The sequence below is a fragment of the Cotesia typhae genome, unplaced genomic scaffold, assembly GCF_013202065.1.
Source record: "Cotesia typhae breed Kobodo isofemale line unplaced genomic scaffold, CoteBio_Ctyphae contig_11, whole genome shotgun sequence".
In the NCBI taxonomy this organism is placed as follows: Eukaryota; Metazoa; Arthropoda; class Insecta; order Hymenoptera; family Braconidae; genus Cotesia; species Cotesia typhae.
In genome coordinates this window covers 3189651-3204197 of record NW_027423711.1, presented here as the reverse complement: position 1 = coordinate 3204197, position 14547 = coordinate 3189651, and the positions used below count along the sequence as shown (strand labels likewise).

The 14547-nt window shown below is 33.8% G+C and overlaps 2 protein-coding genes across 2 annotated transcripts; both read right to left on the bottom strand.

Annotated features, from left to right (window-relative positions):
- Positions 1-2128: 2128 nt before the first annotated feature.
- Positions 2129-5745, bottom strand: LOC141525759 (uncharacterized). Its single transcript, XM_074240380.1, has 5 exons — positions 4978-5745; positions 4564-4839; positions 3442-3845; positions 3208-3362; positions 2129-2641 (listed from the first exon to the last, which is right to left on the bottom strand). The coding sequence occupies exons 1-5, from the start codon at positions 5627-5629 to the stop codon at positions 2335-2337; spliced, it is 1794 nt and encodes a 597-aa protein (XP_074096481.1). The 5' UTR covers positions 5630-5745; the 3' UTR covers positions 2129-2334.
- A 1376-nt stretch (positions 5746-7121) lies between these two features.
- LOC141538448 (uncharacterized) lies at positions 7122-14173 on the bottom strand. The gene is made up of 9 exons (XM_074259905.1): positions 13004-14173; positions 12561-12867; positions 10241-10416; positions 10101-10163; positions 9894-10021; positions 9370-9597; positions 9115-9270; positions 8533-8990; positions 7122-8420 (listed from the first exon to the last, which is right to left on the bottom strand). The coding sequence occupies exons 1-9, from the start codon at positions 14171-14173 to the stop codon at positions 7540-7542; spliced, it is 3567 nt and encodes a 1188-aa protein (XP_074116006.1). The 3' UTR covers positions 7122-7539.
- Between the last annotated feature and the right edge of the window lie 374 nt (positions 14174-14547).

Genomic DNA, 14547 nt, shown 5'->3' with positions numbered 1-14547 from the left:
TTTTGTTACCTTTTTCATCGCTGAACGTTTATCATTCAATGTCTCTCCTTGTCTTTCTATGATAATGAAGTTAGCCGACATTTAAAAATTTTTATAAATTTTTTATTGAAAAAATTTCAATTCAACAATTAAAAAAAAAAAAAAATTGTCACTTGTAAAAAATTTGAAAAACTATAAGTGCAATTTTTTAAAAATATCTTTTTAGTTGTAATTTAATTAATAAAAAAAATTAAAAAATTTTTAAACGCCTGCTAACTTCAGTGTCATTTCTTTTTGTGAGTATTTTTTGTCACTCCAAGATGGCGCCGTAAGTAAAATCCGTTGAGTCTCGCTCACTAACCAAAAAAGCGGGAAATAGTCGTTCGATGATGTGCGCGCATACTCTTTATCCATAAATTGACAAAATCTTATTCTGACATGAAAATTTTTTAAATAATAATTTGTATATCAGGAATGTGGGCAAGATAAAGTTATAATAACAAATGACACTATTATTTTTGCAACGTTTCGGTCATTTATTATACCTTCCTCAGGTATCTGAAAATTACACATGATAATAATCAACAAAATAATGACCCTGAAGTTAGCAGACGTCTAAAAATTTGTAATTTTTTTTTATTAATTAAATTACAACTAAAAAGATATTTCTAAAAAATTGCACTTGTAGTTTTTCAAGTTTTTTTGCATGTGAAATTTTTTTTTTAATTATTTAAGTAAAATTAAAAATTAAAAAAAAATTCTAAAAATTTTGAAATTTCGGCTAACTTCTTTTTCATACAAAATAACATAACAATTGCTACAATTACAATATTTACCAATTTAAATATAATACTGAAGTTAGCACTCAGCTGTTAATTTTTAAAATTTTTTTAATAAATCAATTACTATAAAAAAATACTTTTAAAAATTTTCATTTGTAATTTTTACATGTGAAACTTTTTATGACATTAAATTTAGCTGTCACTTTACAATTGTTTTAATTTTTTTTAACAAATAAATTATAGCAAAAAAAAAGTTATTAAAAAAATTGGACATAGAAATTTTAATAAATTAAAAATGCAATTTTTTAAAAATAATTTTTTTAAAAAATTTTCCTCATTTGATTGTTAATTATAAATTACTGTTGCAGGTAAAAAAAAAAAAACAGCCGCCATTATGTAAGATTAAAACGCTTGCTTACATTCTCTATACAAATCTAAACTCGTAAATACGTCAACCAGTGAATAAAGTTTTTTTTAATCCAAGTAAAAGTAAAGTATCAAGTGATGCGCGTTAATTACGGAGTGTCAAGATATTTTGTGCTAATTGACAAGAAGAAAGTTGGGAAGAAGTAATAAATGTGTGTCATCAGTTTAACGACCTTATCTCCATCATCTCACCATCGGTAAAGTTTATTAACTCATTTAATTATGTATGTATATGTTTTTTTTTATTTTATGTTGCATGTAATTTTATAAATTTTTATCCCCAATGAACTTTATCCTTTCCCAGACTTTTGAACGATACTTATTCCGTAAAATCATGAAAATTAAGTTAACAACCGATATTTAAAAAGTTTTATAAATTTTTTTATTTTATTAATTATTTTACTTATTCAAGTAATGTTATTTATTTTCTTAAGTATCGATTGGAATAAAAAATAAGGAAGGAAAAATTTTTCAATTTTAATTGAGAAAAAAATCACGGGTTCACATTTTGCAAAACGACTTTTGCTAATATGTGATTTTCGAAGTTTTATTAACAAAATTATATCTTCAAAATTACGTACATAAATATTTACAAATTAAAAAAAGAAGTTTTTTTACCCCAAATTCGGTTATTACTATCCTTGTTGTAAGTATTCGAGAAAAATTAAATTTTTAATCAGAATTTTGGTTGATTCAAAAAAAAGAACTGAGTAAAGTTGATGCAAGAATTTATTTCTTTATATTCACAATATTTTTTTTTTTAATTTTGAAATCAATATTTAGGAGGTAAAAATTTGAATATTGAGTTTTAATTTGATCTTTTTGATGATTCAAGATCTGATAAAAATATTGCATACACAAAAGATTATTAAACAAAAAAAAGCTTATAAATTTTAGTAATAATTCTTTATTAAGGTTAAAAAATAAGTATTTAATTTAGATAAACATTTCCAATGATTTCATCATTGAAAAGTCTCTAATGTACATGATAAATACAGCTTAAAAATAATTTATTTTTTAATTCAAATTTTATACAACATAACAAAAGTACTTGATACCTATCAATATATTAAAAATAATCATTACATTGACAATATAGTAAAAAATAATGACTTAAAAACACATGACTTAAATATACTCGATTATTTTACGGTGAAAATCGCGGCATCCATGAATGCACACGGCGATGACGACCCAGGTTGCATTTGGGCGCGAGCAGAGCTAATAGCGCTAAAGCAGCACCAAGCAAAGAAACCCCACAAAGTGCTCCGGCAGTCACATCGTGAAGTGGAGTGCCTTTGCGAGGTGATTTTGCAGCAAGTAATAGTAATCCGGCACAGCTGAGAGCCGATAGTCCTGCAAGACCCAGTCCTGTCCAAGGACGACGTAGACTTCGGCAAGCTCCTGCTAATGCGCAGCATACTCCACATCCAGCTGCACTGTCTAAGTAATACCTTGAAGAATATTAAAATAATGTTAATTATGACTAGCAACCTTGTCGTTTTTAGAGATATAAGTTCATCCCGATGTTACACTCATCAAGAGCTTTCATTTGAGTACTCACATGCATTTTTGATATATTTTTCATATATACATATATGTAATATATATAAATATATGAAAAATTGATGTGGGTACTCAAATGAAAGGTCTTGATGAGTGTAATATCGGAATGAGCTTATTACTTTAAAAATGTTAATAGTTCTCAAGATACGAGGTCATTTCTTAATTATGAATCTAGAAATAGAGCATTTTCGAATGCAGCCTAAATACTTAGCACAAAAAATTGATTATTGGTGAGAATAATATGAAATCTAGAAAAGGCATAAATTCAAATCAAGACCTTTGCAATGAAACTAAATTTCACTAAAAAAATCGATTTTATCATATGAATATTCTGAACACAAAATTTTTCTTATTCTCTCAAAAATATAGATTAAAAATTTTTTTTTTTTGATAAATGGCTTTGTTACAACCAATATAAGTCGAATTCTAAAGTTTTAATTGCAAAAATACTCACTGGCGACCTTGCGTCCATGATAAATAAAGTGCCAATCCACAAGTCAAGATTCCAACTAATACGAGGATCAAAGGTGCACTTTTTCTTTCATTCTTTTCTATTCCACTCGCTAATGTCGTATTAGCGTCACTGCTAGGCGGTGAGAGTGGCGGTACCTGAGTATAAAAAAAATGCTCATAAAATAAACAATAATCGCTCCAAAGCAAATAAAAAAAAAAGAAATTAGTCACTTACAACAGCTGTTCTAGCAATAAAAGCGCTCTCAACACTCTGATACGCATTCCTTTTAAGTTGCGATTGTGATTCAGAGCGTGATGACAAAACCTGATACTTTGGTGATCCAATGACCATTGGTATGGACTCGGAGTTTGACTCGAGGAATGCATAACGTGGTGGCGGCTCACTGAATTGCGATAATTCTGTAGGAGAAGTGGCATCACGACGTTGGGAGTATCGTGTTCTGCCACAATTACTTGCTGGGCAGATGTCCTGTTGTTCATTAAGGGGAAGACATCTGCGCGCAGAAGGTGTTTCTTTATTTGGTGTAGATGTTTGGGGAGTTCTTAGTGGCGATAATGCCCGTTGGGGAGTTCCTATCGGCGTTTCTCTTCTACTAGACCCTGGAACTACTCCCCGACCTAATTAACATAAGGAAAAAAGGTCTATTATTCAATAGTCTTCTATAAACGTAAAATAGTTCATGAAATGTGTCCAAATAAGTCAAGCAATTTCTTATATATAGTCAAAAAGAATAGAATATTTTTTTTAAACGTAAATTACTTAGATTTAAAAAAATTCCATTAAAATATGACACTTATAGATCGATGAGTCAAAGTTTGATGTTACTCTATCCTAAATTTCTAATTCATAAAAAATTTTTGACAAGAAATATAAACAATAAAAGATTGAAAAAAACGGGGTCTTTTTGGGGTTTAAAAATAAGCATCAACTTTGGACTTCTGTAAAATCATAAATTCAAATTTTTTTTTCACGCTGAATTTTTTGGAGATTAGTTAAACCTTCTTAAACGCAATAATAAAAAAAAAAATTGTTTTTTTCATAAATTATTATCATAGAGATAGAAATTTGTTTCAAATTAGCTTTTATCAAGGGTAAAATATTGAAATTTTATTTTATTTTATTTGTAAAAACAAATTTCGGAAATATCTATTTTTTATATTGTTGAAAAAAATTTTTTTTTAAGTAAAAAAATTGACATTTTTATTTTTTTCAATTCTTCTATTTTCTATAAACTTGAAAAGAAAAAATTGGGATCTAAAAAAAAAATTGTAAAGGTAATTTTAAAGGGTTGTAATATTTTCGACCGTTCTTCATAATAATTACTAAAAATTCTACCTGTCGGTGAAGTTGTCGCACTGATGGGAGGAGTAAACTGAGGACCTCTGTGCGGTGTACCCCGATCAATTTTCCCGGGCGACAAATTTCTATCCTCAGACTTTGAGCGCGGTTTCCTCGGAGTAGTCAATATCTCATGTAATTTTTGTGTCGCAAGATTGTTCCTTGACGAAAACGCATTGCTATTGACTCTCAATTCAGGTTGATTGTTATAATTATTGCGATCCGGCAATACTGGGGGCTCATCCTCCTGCATGGGCACCCTTGCGTAACGTCCTAAAAGTCATGAGGGTGATTGAATGAATAGCGGCAAATAACCATAACAACAAAAGCAATAAAATAATAAAAAACTTGAGATGCTTACTAATGAGTGTTTATACGGCTATTATCATTGTAAATTAAGGAAATACTTACCACGAGGGGAGGAATGTCCGGCATTTATCCAAGAACTGGATTCTACATCGATGGCACCCTCGTCCGCAGGCACCAAGGCATAACGGTCACTTCCGTCTTGACGAAACCGACGGGCCCTCTGGTTTCCATTACGATCTTCAAGACCTTGCAGCTGTTGTCCATGATAGCTTCCTTGCCGAACGAATTGGTAGTTTTGCCGCTGGTTCATCAGCTCGAATCGCGAAAGAGAAGCCCTTCTTTGGAGCCGCGGTTGAGGAGGATGATCATCATCATCATCGATGTACTCGTATCTGGACCGGGTGTTTCGGTCATAGATAATTCTTCTCTCTTGAACGATGTTTTTCTTTGGATTTTCGTCCAGATAGCAGTAGCGATCTGTTGTTTTAGCGTAACGATCTAACTCGATGGCGTCTGGATCAGATCTGATGGGAAACGCCGGATTGGTGTGCCCCTGTCCGTAATTTTGAGGGTGTTGAAAGTGAACTGATGTTGTTACAGTTGTCGGTGCCGGTGGCGGAGGTGGCGGGAGATCTTCAACTTCTTGAAATTGCGGAGGTGGTGGCAATTCGTCATTTTGATCGTCGGGTATTTGTTCCGATTGACGGCAAAATGAAGGGTTCGTGTAGCAATAGCCAGGAATTGACTGTGACATTTTAAAAATTTTTTAACAATTGTTTTTTTTTTTTTTTTTTTCTTCAAAAAAATCAAACACAAATTTAAATATTTAGCTCGAAAAATTTTTTAGCAATTGCATCAATTACGATGAATAAGAATCACCAGAGCACTACTGATTACTGAAGGCCTTCTCCACGTTTCTAACGACAAGTTGACAGATCGAATTGGCGCACTTATTAACTGCGTTGTTGAATCTACAATAACTTTACTGCACATTTTTTATTTCTTCATTTAAATGTTGAAAATTTTAATTTACTATTGCAACAAGTTAAAAATTGATAATGCAGATGAAAAAATAAAATTATAAGAGAATAAACAATGAACTGAGTAGTTGGAGCGTCATAAGTGAACTGAAAACCAAAATCGAGTGTGCACCATTACAGAACAGAGGCAGCTGCACTCGGTAAGAAGAGAATGACGGTTTTTCGTTGGCCTGTGGAGGGGTTGCTTGTCATAGGGTACAGGGTTCATTCGTAATACGGGCCCGCTGTTTTTTCTCCTTAGCCACTACTTCCACTTTGGCATTGCCACCACCACCATTACCACCAGCTCAACGTAATATAATTTCTTACTCACTTTTAGTACTTGTATATACAATAAATTCAGCCAAACTTGCAGCCTGTTTTCTTACAATTTCTTCTTTTGGGTTTTAAATTTTGAATTTTTTTTTTTTTCTTAAAAAATTACTCAACAGTTCTAGTCCTATTGATTAGAAAAAAAAAAAAAAAAAAACGTTGAGTAATTGTCAATTTACATTGACAAGGGATTTAAATATATTAAAGGGACCTTGTTAAATGTATGGAGTAAAGGGGAATAGGAAGTTTGAACAAATCGAGTGTACAGTTGATTTTTCGAGCAGCTGTTTGCGACCGTTGAAATTTTGGGGCGCGTGTCACGCGTGCTCCTCAGATCACACAGCTGCTGTTTTGTCCTAAGATACGCGTATTGATAGTTAACGGAAGTATCATCAATGTTTAAAGTCAATGAAATAGATTCAATGACTCATAACAGCTTAAGTACATGCAAATAATTAAAGTCAATTTTTTTTTTTGTTTTATTTATAAAAAAAAAAGGTTTTTTTATTTTTTATAATTACATTCTACAATGATCATAGACAAACTTCACAACCGGAAGTTGTTTAAAGGTACGCTTTAGTTTACTCAACTGTGATTAACGTTAAAACTATTATCATTATTATTAATAAGAATTTTAATTATTTTTATTAATAAATTATTGATTTTTACATGTTTTCATTATTGTTTTCTTTACGTTTCTTTGCTTATAGTTTGTTAATATTCCTCAGTCTGCTTAAAAAATATTTTTTAAAAATTACATCAGTTAATAATAATAGTAATAATTGATAATAATAATTAATAACTCATATAAAGAATTGCATATTGGTATATGAACATTTGTGCAATAAATTGTGCGTACACTATTACGTAAATCTATAATATTGTACGTATATATATATATATATATATATATATATATATATATATATATATATATATAAGAAGAAAAAACAATAATTAATAGATTAATTAATATATCTTTAAATATTATTAATATCATTAAATGTATATTAATTTGTATTCCGTAAATATTGTCCTTGGTCCATCGGCGGGTGAAAATTATTTATTATTTTTTTACACAAATTATATTTAATAACAAATAAAATAAACTTTTAATTTTTATTAATTACTTCATCTAAGTGCAATACTATGATGGTAATTTTTTTTTTGTTATTCAATTTATCTAGTCGATTTTTTTTTATCTACTATGATTTAATAGACAGCCTTTTTTCTTCATTTTATTTACCCTACTGTTAATAATACAAACCGAAGAAAAAAATAATATTTATTTTAATTTTAACAATTAATTAAATCAAACATTTATTGGACAGACACCGTCGTCTGAGTTTGACTGTTGTTCCACATTCTGCCATTCGGAATTAATGTCTGTAACGTTATTCGTACAACACTGATGTTCGGTTCTTCTACTAACTACTTTATCGTGTGATAAATCATTATCTAAACTACCAACTCCGCTCAATGAATTACTATGTTCATTATCTTCGTCTTTAACGATTCCTCGATATTCGTGTGGAATTTCAGAATTAGCTGGATCACGTGGGTAAAACGAGTAGCTTGATGGCGCATCTCGATAATCATTCTCTTTAGAAATGTAGTAACCATAGTGTGCGCCTTGTTGAATAACTTCATACTGGGCATCCGGAGCTAGAAATGCCCCTGAAGTTATCATTGTTTCATCACCATTGCTATAACTTCGTTCATTTGCACCATCAAGATTTATATCTTGATGGGATGACGTTTGATTCTGAGGTAATAGAGGAAGTGGGAGTCGAGATCGTTTTGAAAGACGTTGTTTGGCCATTCGTGATGGCATGTAATCTGATTGTTGTTGTTGTTGTTGTTGTTGTTGTTGTTGTTGTTGTTGAATCTCGTCTGTTAATTCTTTGTCGACAGTCATTTCATATAAACTGCTTTCAGGTCCGCAACAAGAAGAAACATCTCCAAAGTATAATTCACTTTCAGATTGTTTACTATTAGACAATTGGTTGTTGGGTTCTTTTTGAAAGCCGTCATTTTCAACACCCTTCAAATTTCTTCTTGACCGTCTGGTTTTTATAGCCGCCCCTTCATGCGCCCCACTGAATTCAGGCTCAGTAGTGTTAGATAGTTTTTCAGTATTCTCGTAGTTATCGGAAGGCATACAATGCTGAAGATTCCTCGATCCATGAGGATCTATTACACAAAAAACACAAAAGAATAAGAATTTAAAATAAATTCTTTGTCCGATTGATATAAATTTAAAAATTGCCGACTTTAAAAGAATATTTCAATAAAATATCCTCACCTTCGATAGCTTCAAAATTTTCGGCTGCCCTTTTAACGGTGGCAATTCTCAATGAAGGAGGCAATGGCTGAGCTGGTGACGCACCAGTGGCTGGTGTAGAAGAGGTCGTAGAACCAGCAGAAGATGCTACTTTTGGTTCAACTATTTGTGGCCTTCTTGCTGGACTATTGGGATCACTGTATGGAGGCGGAGGTCCCCATAGAGGGACAGGAGTTTCAAGCACACTGTAAGACCCGGTGCTCGCTGTGTAAGACGTGTTTTGAGCATTAAGGACGGAGTAAGAAGCGTGAGGTTGTCGGGAGTCAAGAAGACCATAGGGGTTCGGTATTGCCGTAGTGTTTTCTCGTGTTGAATCATTAACATCGGCAGCTTGTCTCATAGATTGTGCATGAAAGCCATAATTGGAATCGGGAGTCGGTGCCGGACCTCGTGACCGTGACCAGGGTAACCGCCATCTTCTATTTAAATAATATGTACACAGATATTAGGTATAAAGAGGCGTTAGATGCAAGATTAGTTTAATGGTATATGGAATATTAGCGATAAGAATCAATTATTAATTTTTAGGTCAATTAGGATTACCTAGACGGTGCTAAATCAGGATTTGGAGTATATAAATTCCCTGGAGTTTGTGCCCACCAAGGATTAACGCCACCACAGTCATTACAGCAACCACAAGAGCCTACTGGTGCGCCAGCAATATTTCCGCCGCCTCCATGTCCGTACAGAGATCTGCATCTAATTTATTAATAATTATAATCACATTATTTTAGTCTGTGTTATAATTAATACGTATTGCGTTGAATTGAAACAACTTTAATTGAATATTTAATTTACCTCAATTCAAGCTGCTCCCAGTACATTTTTTTCTTTTCGTGACTGAGTAATTGATAAACCAGCATACAAGAAAATATGCAAGCTAAAATACCAGCTACAGAAACACCGAATAGCGCTCTTAAACAAGCATAAAGGGCACCATGGACAGCTTCGCAGTGAGGAGTACCTTCGAATAACACACCTGGATCACCACCGCGACCTTGGGGTGCCCCGTAACAAGTGCATGATCTGAAATAATCATCGTATACATGTAGATAAATTTTTATCAAAGAGTTTGACTATTTATAAATTCAAGGGTGCTCATTCAATAGATTTTAAATAATTCTTTCCAAGGCTGCGTGTCCAGAATTAAATACTTATACCATCGGAATCAAAAGGGAAAATAAGTTTACGCTTTATACAAGTATCCCCTTCGTCTATGATTTTTTTTTCCTTTATATATATGTATGAATAATTAAAACAACATTTGAAGTTATAGCAAGACCCTTATTTATACTTTATCTTTTTATATCACGATTAATTACCTTGCACGTGCTGTATAAACGCACTCGCGAAGACCTTGCAGCCTTGACATGTGGACGACTGTTGTTGTGACCGTGACGAGGACACAGACTAGTGCACATACGACTCCAACTGAACCGCATACTTTCATCTGCATCGTTTTTAATTATTATTATAAAAATGGTGCTTTAAATAAACCCAAGAAAAAAATAATAATTTTTTAAAATTACCAAAAGACCGTATCGGTGTTTGCGTCTTGCTAGAATCATCGTAAACAAGCCCATCAATATCAACTGCAAAGAAATTGATAAAAAGATTATAGAAATTTTTTTCTGACTTGAGATTTATCACGAAAAAGTGATTTTTTTACCATTATTCCTGGAATGTATGATGGTACAGTTTCAAATAGCGCAAGACTTGCTGTGTGGGCTGATAATACCGCATGAACAGCGAGGAAGAGACATCCAACAGCGGCACTGAGGCCCCCACAGAGACAGCAAAGCACGACATACTTTTTACAACAATTTCCTTCGCCATTATCTGTTCCTGAAAACAAACCATAGTAAATAAACAATCAGCGATAATCTTAGGTACAAAAACATGTCATCATCTGTTAATAACTATTTCCGGTTTGGTTGTACGATTGGGGTGACAATAACAACAACAATAGTTCTTTTAAAAAACTTATTTCAGAGATAGTTTTAATTTAAAGTCCTAGTCTTCGTATAACTGATGTAAAAATCAGGAGACCGCAACAAATTACAGCAGTATCTACTCTTGCACCTGAATGTTTTAGATTTTTCACTCCAAGGTTGTTTTTTAAAAGAAAATACCTGTGTCCATTTATAATCTTAGACCTTTCTACCTGGATCTTGCCATTGATCACAGCATAAAAGAAGAAGGAGCAAAATATTTAAGTGTACATAAATTGAAACCCGTAAAAAAAAACTTTTCTCACGCATGTGGATCTTTATGCGTTAACAAACGATTTAAACTTTTTCTTACAACAGTTTCCTCTTTCCAGGGAATAAGTATAAGAAAAGAATTGATTAGTTTTTTGCAGAATGTTGAATGATATAATAAATATATAAAAGAAGGGAGTTTAATATGGGAATCTAATGTATAAAACGTACCACAAGGATGACGATACTGATTCCGTGACAAGTGAGTATTATATCCAGTACGTGGTAAATGTGAATGAGAGTGTGGGGCCATTGTGAAAGGATACCCTATTGTTCCTTCCATCGGAGCTTCAGGACCTAGACGACAGCGAACTATCTGAAGCACAGGATAACTGTCCATAACTTTAGTGGAAGGTGATCTTGAGGAGGACAAATACGATCCTGATCCAGGTCTCAACGGATAACCACTTGCTACATTTCGCGTTTCATTAGATCTTACCGGAGATACTGATTGCATTTTTGCAGTTTATCGTTAACTATTGAATAACAATTCAAGTTGCAACGTAAACAATTATTTAACATAGATTTCAGTGCCATAATTTATAATCACTCATAACACAAAAATAACATCGGACTTGAATCCACGTGTCCTGAATGAGATAATACTGTTCCACCGGTTTTATGGATAATATTTGGATACTTATTGACGACAGTAATACTAATATTGAACACAATAAACATAATGGAAGTTTTTTTATCACGATTTAAAATAATCTTAAGGCTCATAACGAGCCATAATACTGTCTTCGTGGTGGCTTAATCGAAGCTGTCATCACCATGGCCACTCGTTTATCTTTCTTCGAGTTTGCGCGGGACTCTTGATTACAAACTGATCGATAGAATTTTCGTTGCAAACGACAAAGGCGACGCCAGTTAAACTTGGTGGAATTATGGAAAAGCGTAATCATCAGAGGGATATTTCTTCTTGGGGGTGGAACGCACGGGAGGGTGCAATTGACTCAAGAGAATATCGCAAGTTGGTAGGACAGATTGCAATGATAACAGCTGGGGTGAAAGTGAGCAACCACAAGGAGCAAACGTTTAATGCATGACCACCAGCAATTATGATTAAGAATGAAGAAATATCGATAAACACTTGCGACTATCAACTGAATGGGTTCCTTTTAATTACTGGAAACCTTTTATGGATGAGATCGCGTTGACACATACGTAATATTGTTAGCTGTTATTAAAGAGGACGTAACTTTTTAGTGCCGGGATATTGAGCAAGTTGATCTTTGCCTTACAGTTTTAGGGGATCTATTGGATCCTCATGCTTTGATTCATTCGTTAATCGAGTTACTCACCGAGGGTGACCAATTCGCCAATCGAACAGCCAGTTGGATTAAGAGGGGTTCAAATAAAAAAGAAAAAAACACCCCATGAGAGTGTGAGCGAGAATGAGACGACAAGGGTGAAAAACAAGGCGCCGAATGAGCTTGCAAAATGACTGAATCGATCGGGCTATGTAAAAGCGCTGAACACGGTGGATCGGAAATTGAATTTCTCAGCTAGACAACAAAGAAAAGATTTAACTTGCTTACTTCATTTTTTTTCTTTGTTTGCTTTGAATATTTATAACTTACTGTAATGCTAATCTTTAGATTAATTAAAATCATGTCATGAATAAATTTCTATATCTCCTTTTCTTTAGTTTTCGGCACTTAATAATTTAAATATCCAATCAATAATCATATTACAGTGCTATCGATATTATGAATTACTTACGATCATACGGAGTTGCATCGCATCGTCTATTAGATCGAGGAGGTGGTCTAGGAGGTAATGCAGGAGGTTGATGAATTCGTGATGTCACTGCAGCGATACTGTTATCATTATTTTCAGTTTCTGGACCTCGTTTATCTTGATTGCTGTATTGCTGATGCTGATGATAATGATGATGGTGGTGATGGTGAGACTGGTGAGCCTGCTGCTGAAGCTGCTCTTGCTGGTGATGCTGCTGTAATTGCATTTGTTGTTGCTGTGAATGATCAATGTGGCACCGGCATTTATTTTTTGATAAAGTTGGTGTCATCTTTAAATTAAAAAATATATTTCCTTCAATTTTCCGTGCAATTAAATGTTATTAAATGTATTAAATGTTAAAGAAATGCATATAATACAATAGCGGTAAATATTGCAATTAAAATAATTTTTTTAATATATATTACCTGGATAGAATCAAATCCAATAAGAAGTGGACTCTTTGTTTCACGTGGATGAACACTCTGAACACGTTGTGGAGGATCCAGATCATAAGGCTGTATCACGTGATTATGACGGGATAAATTTCGATGCCTCTCAGTCACGCAGTTCTCAAGCGTACCATGGTTCCTAATACTAGGCGAGGAGGTTGATGATTCGCAAGAGATACCGGAGCTGGCACGATGATGATAATTCGCTACAGTGACGTTAGGCAATGGAGATAGAAGATTGCCGGACATGGTTGCGGTAGTTGTTGTTCCCGTTCCAACTATTGAACACATTGCGTTTATGTCATCGCAACTAGACAAGCGATCTCGATGATTCGACTGCACCGAAGAAGACCTATCGTCTTCTCTAATACCAGAATCACAAACAGGAGAACAGGACGCCGGCTGACCGATTTCATGATATCGATGACAGATATTTTGCTGGCGATGCCTGTCAGCCAGTGGGGATGAATGCTGATGATTTAATTGACCAGAATTAATTGTACTGTGATATAAATGAGAATCTTTACTCGAATTAGCGGTCCGATGACGATGAGATAGATGTTGTCGGTGCTTAGAATGCTGTCGCGGTGAAGTGAGAACTTCCGCTGGATCTGAACTGGAAGCCGGACTGGTTGATCTTTCATCAATGTGCTTGTTTCGATGTTTTTGCTCCTCCATTGCGCAATGATAATGACTGGCTCTTTCATTAGCAAGATCGGTATCGTTTATTGGAGCATGTGACTGGAGCAAATACGGAGATTCAGTAGGCAATAAGCCTCTACTACAATAGGTATTGTTCTGATGATTTGGGGGAAAGTACAACCGGATTTTCTGTGAATCTATATCGTCACGCACGTTAGTTGGACCGACGTCTGTCAAATCTGAAAGATCCATTCTTGTACTATAGGTGGAGTCTGCAGAAAATATTGGACTGTGGTTTGGCCGTGCTCTGGTGTGTTGGATTGAATGTAAAGGTGATTCTACACGGCGATGCTGAAGATGGCTTAACTCTGTTTGATGGTTACTCGAACTTTTACGAGAGCTATTCCAATCATCTTCCTCATCATAATCAACCACCCGAATATTTCGTGGCTGATTATTAATATCCGTATTACCACAACTGGGAGATGTACCTCGTTGAGACATTTTATCAAACCTGTTTTTGGAGCTCGTATATATATATGCTTCACTACACTATAGATAGATATATATATACATATATATATATATTTATAAACGTTAACGCCTAATTTACTTAATTATACGAGTTGAATTGACGTGGCTCGTTGGCCCTCGAATACTGATTATACTTGTCGGCCCAATGAACCATCCAAAAGGTCCTTGAACGTGGTCATTATCTTAACCGCCGCATCCGGCTATGTCTAGCCAATCTGGTGCTTTTTCATCTCACAAAATAAAATTTACTTTTGTTAAATATTCATCACTGCCACTGATATCTAATATGTAAAAAACTAATGAAACTTTTAAACAAAACTTATTATATCACTGTTAAACGTTTT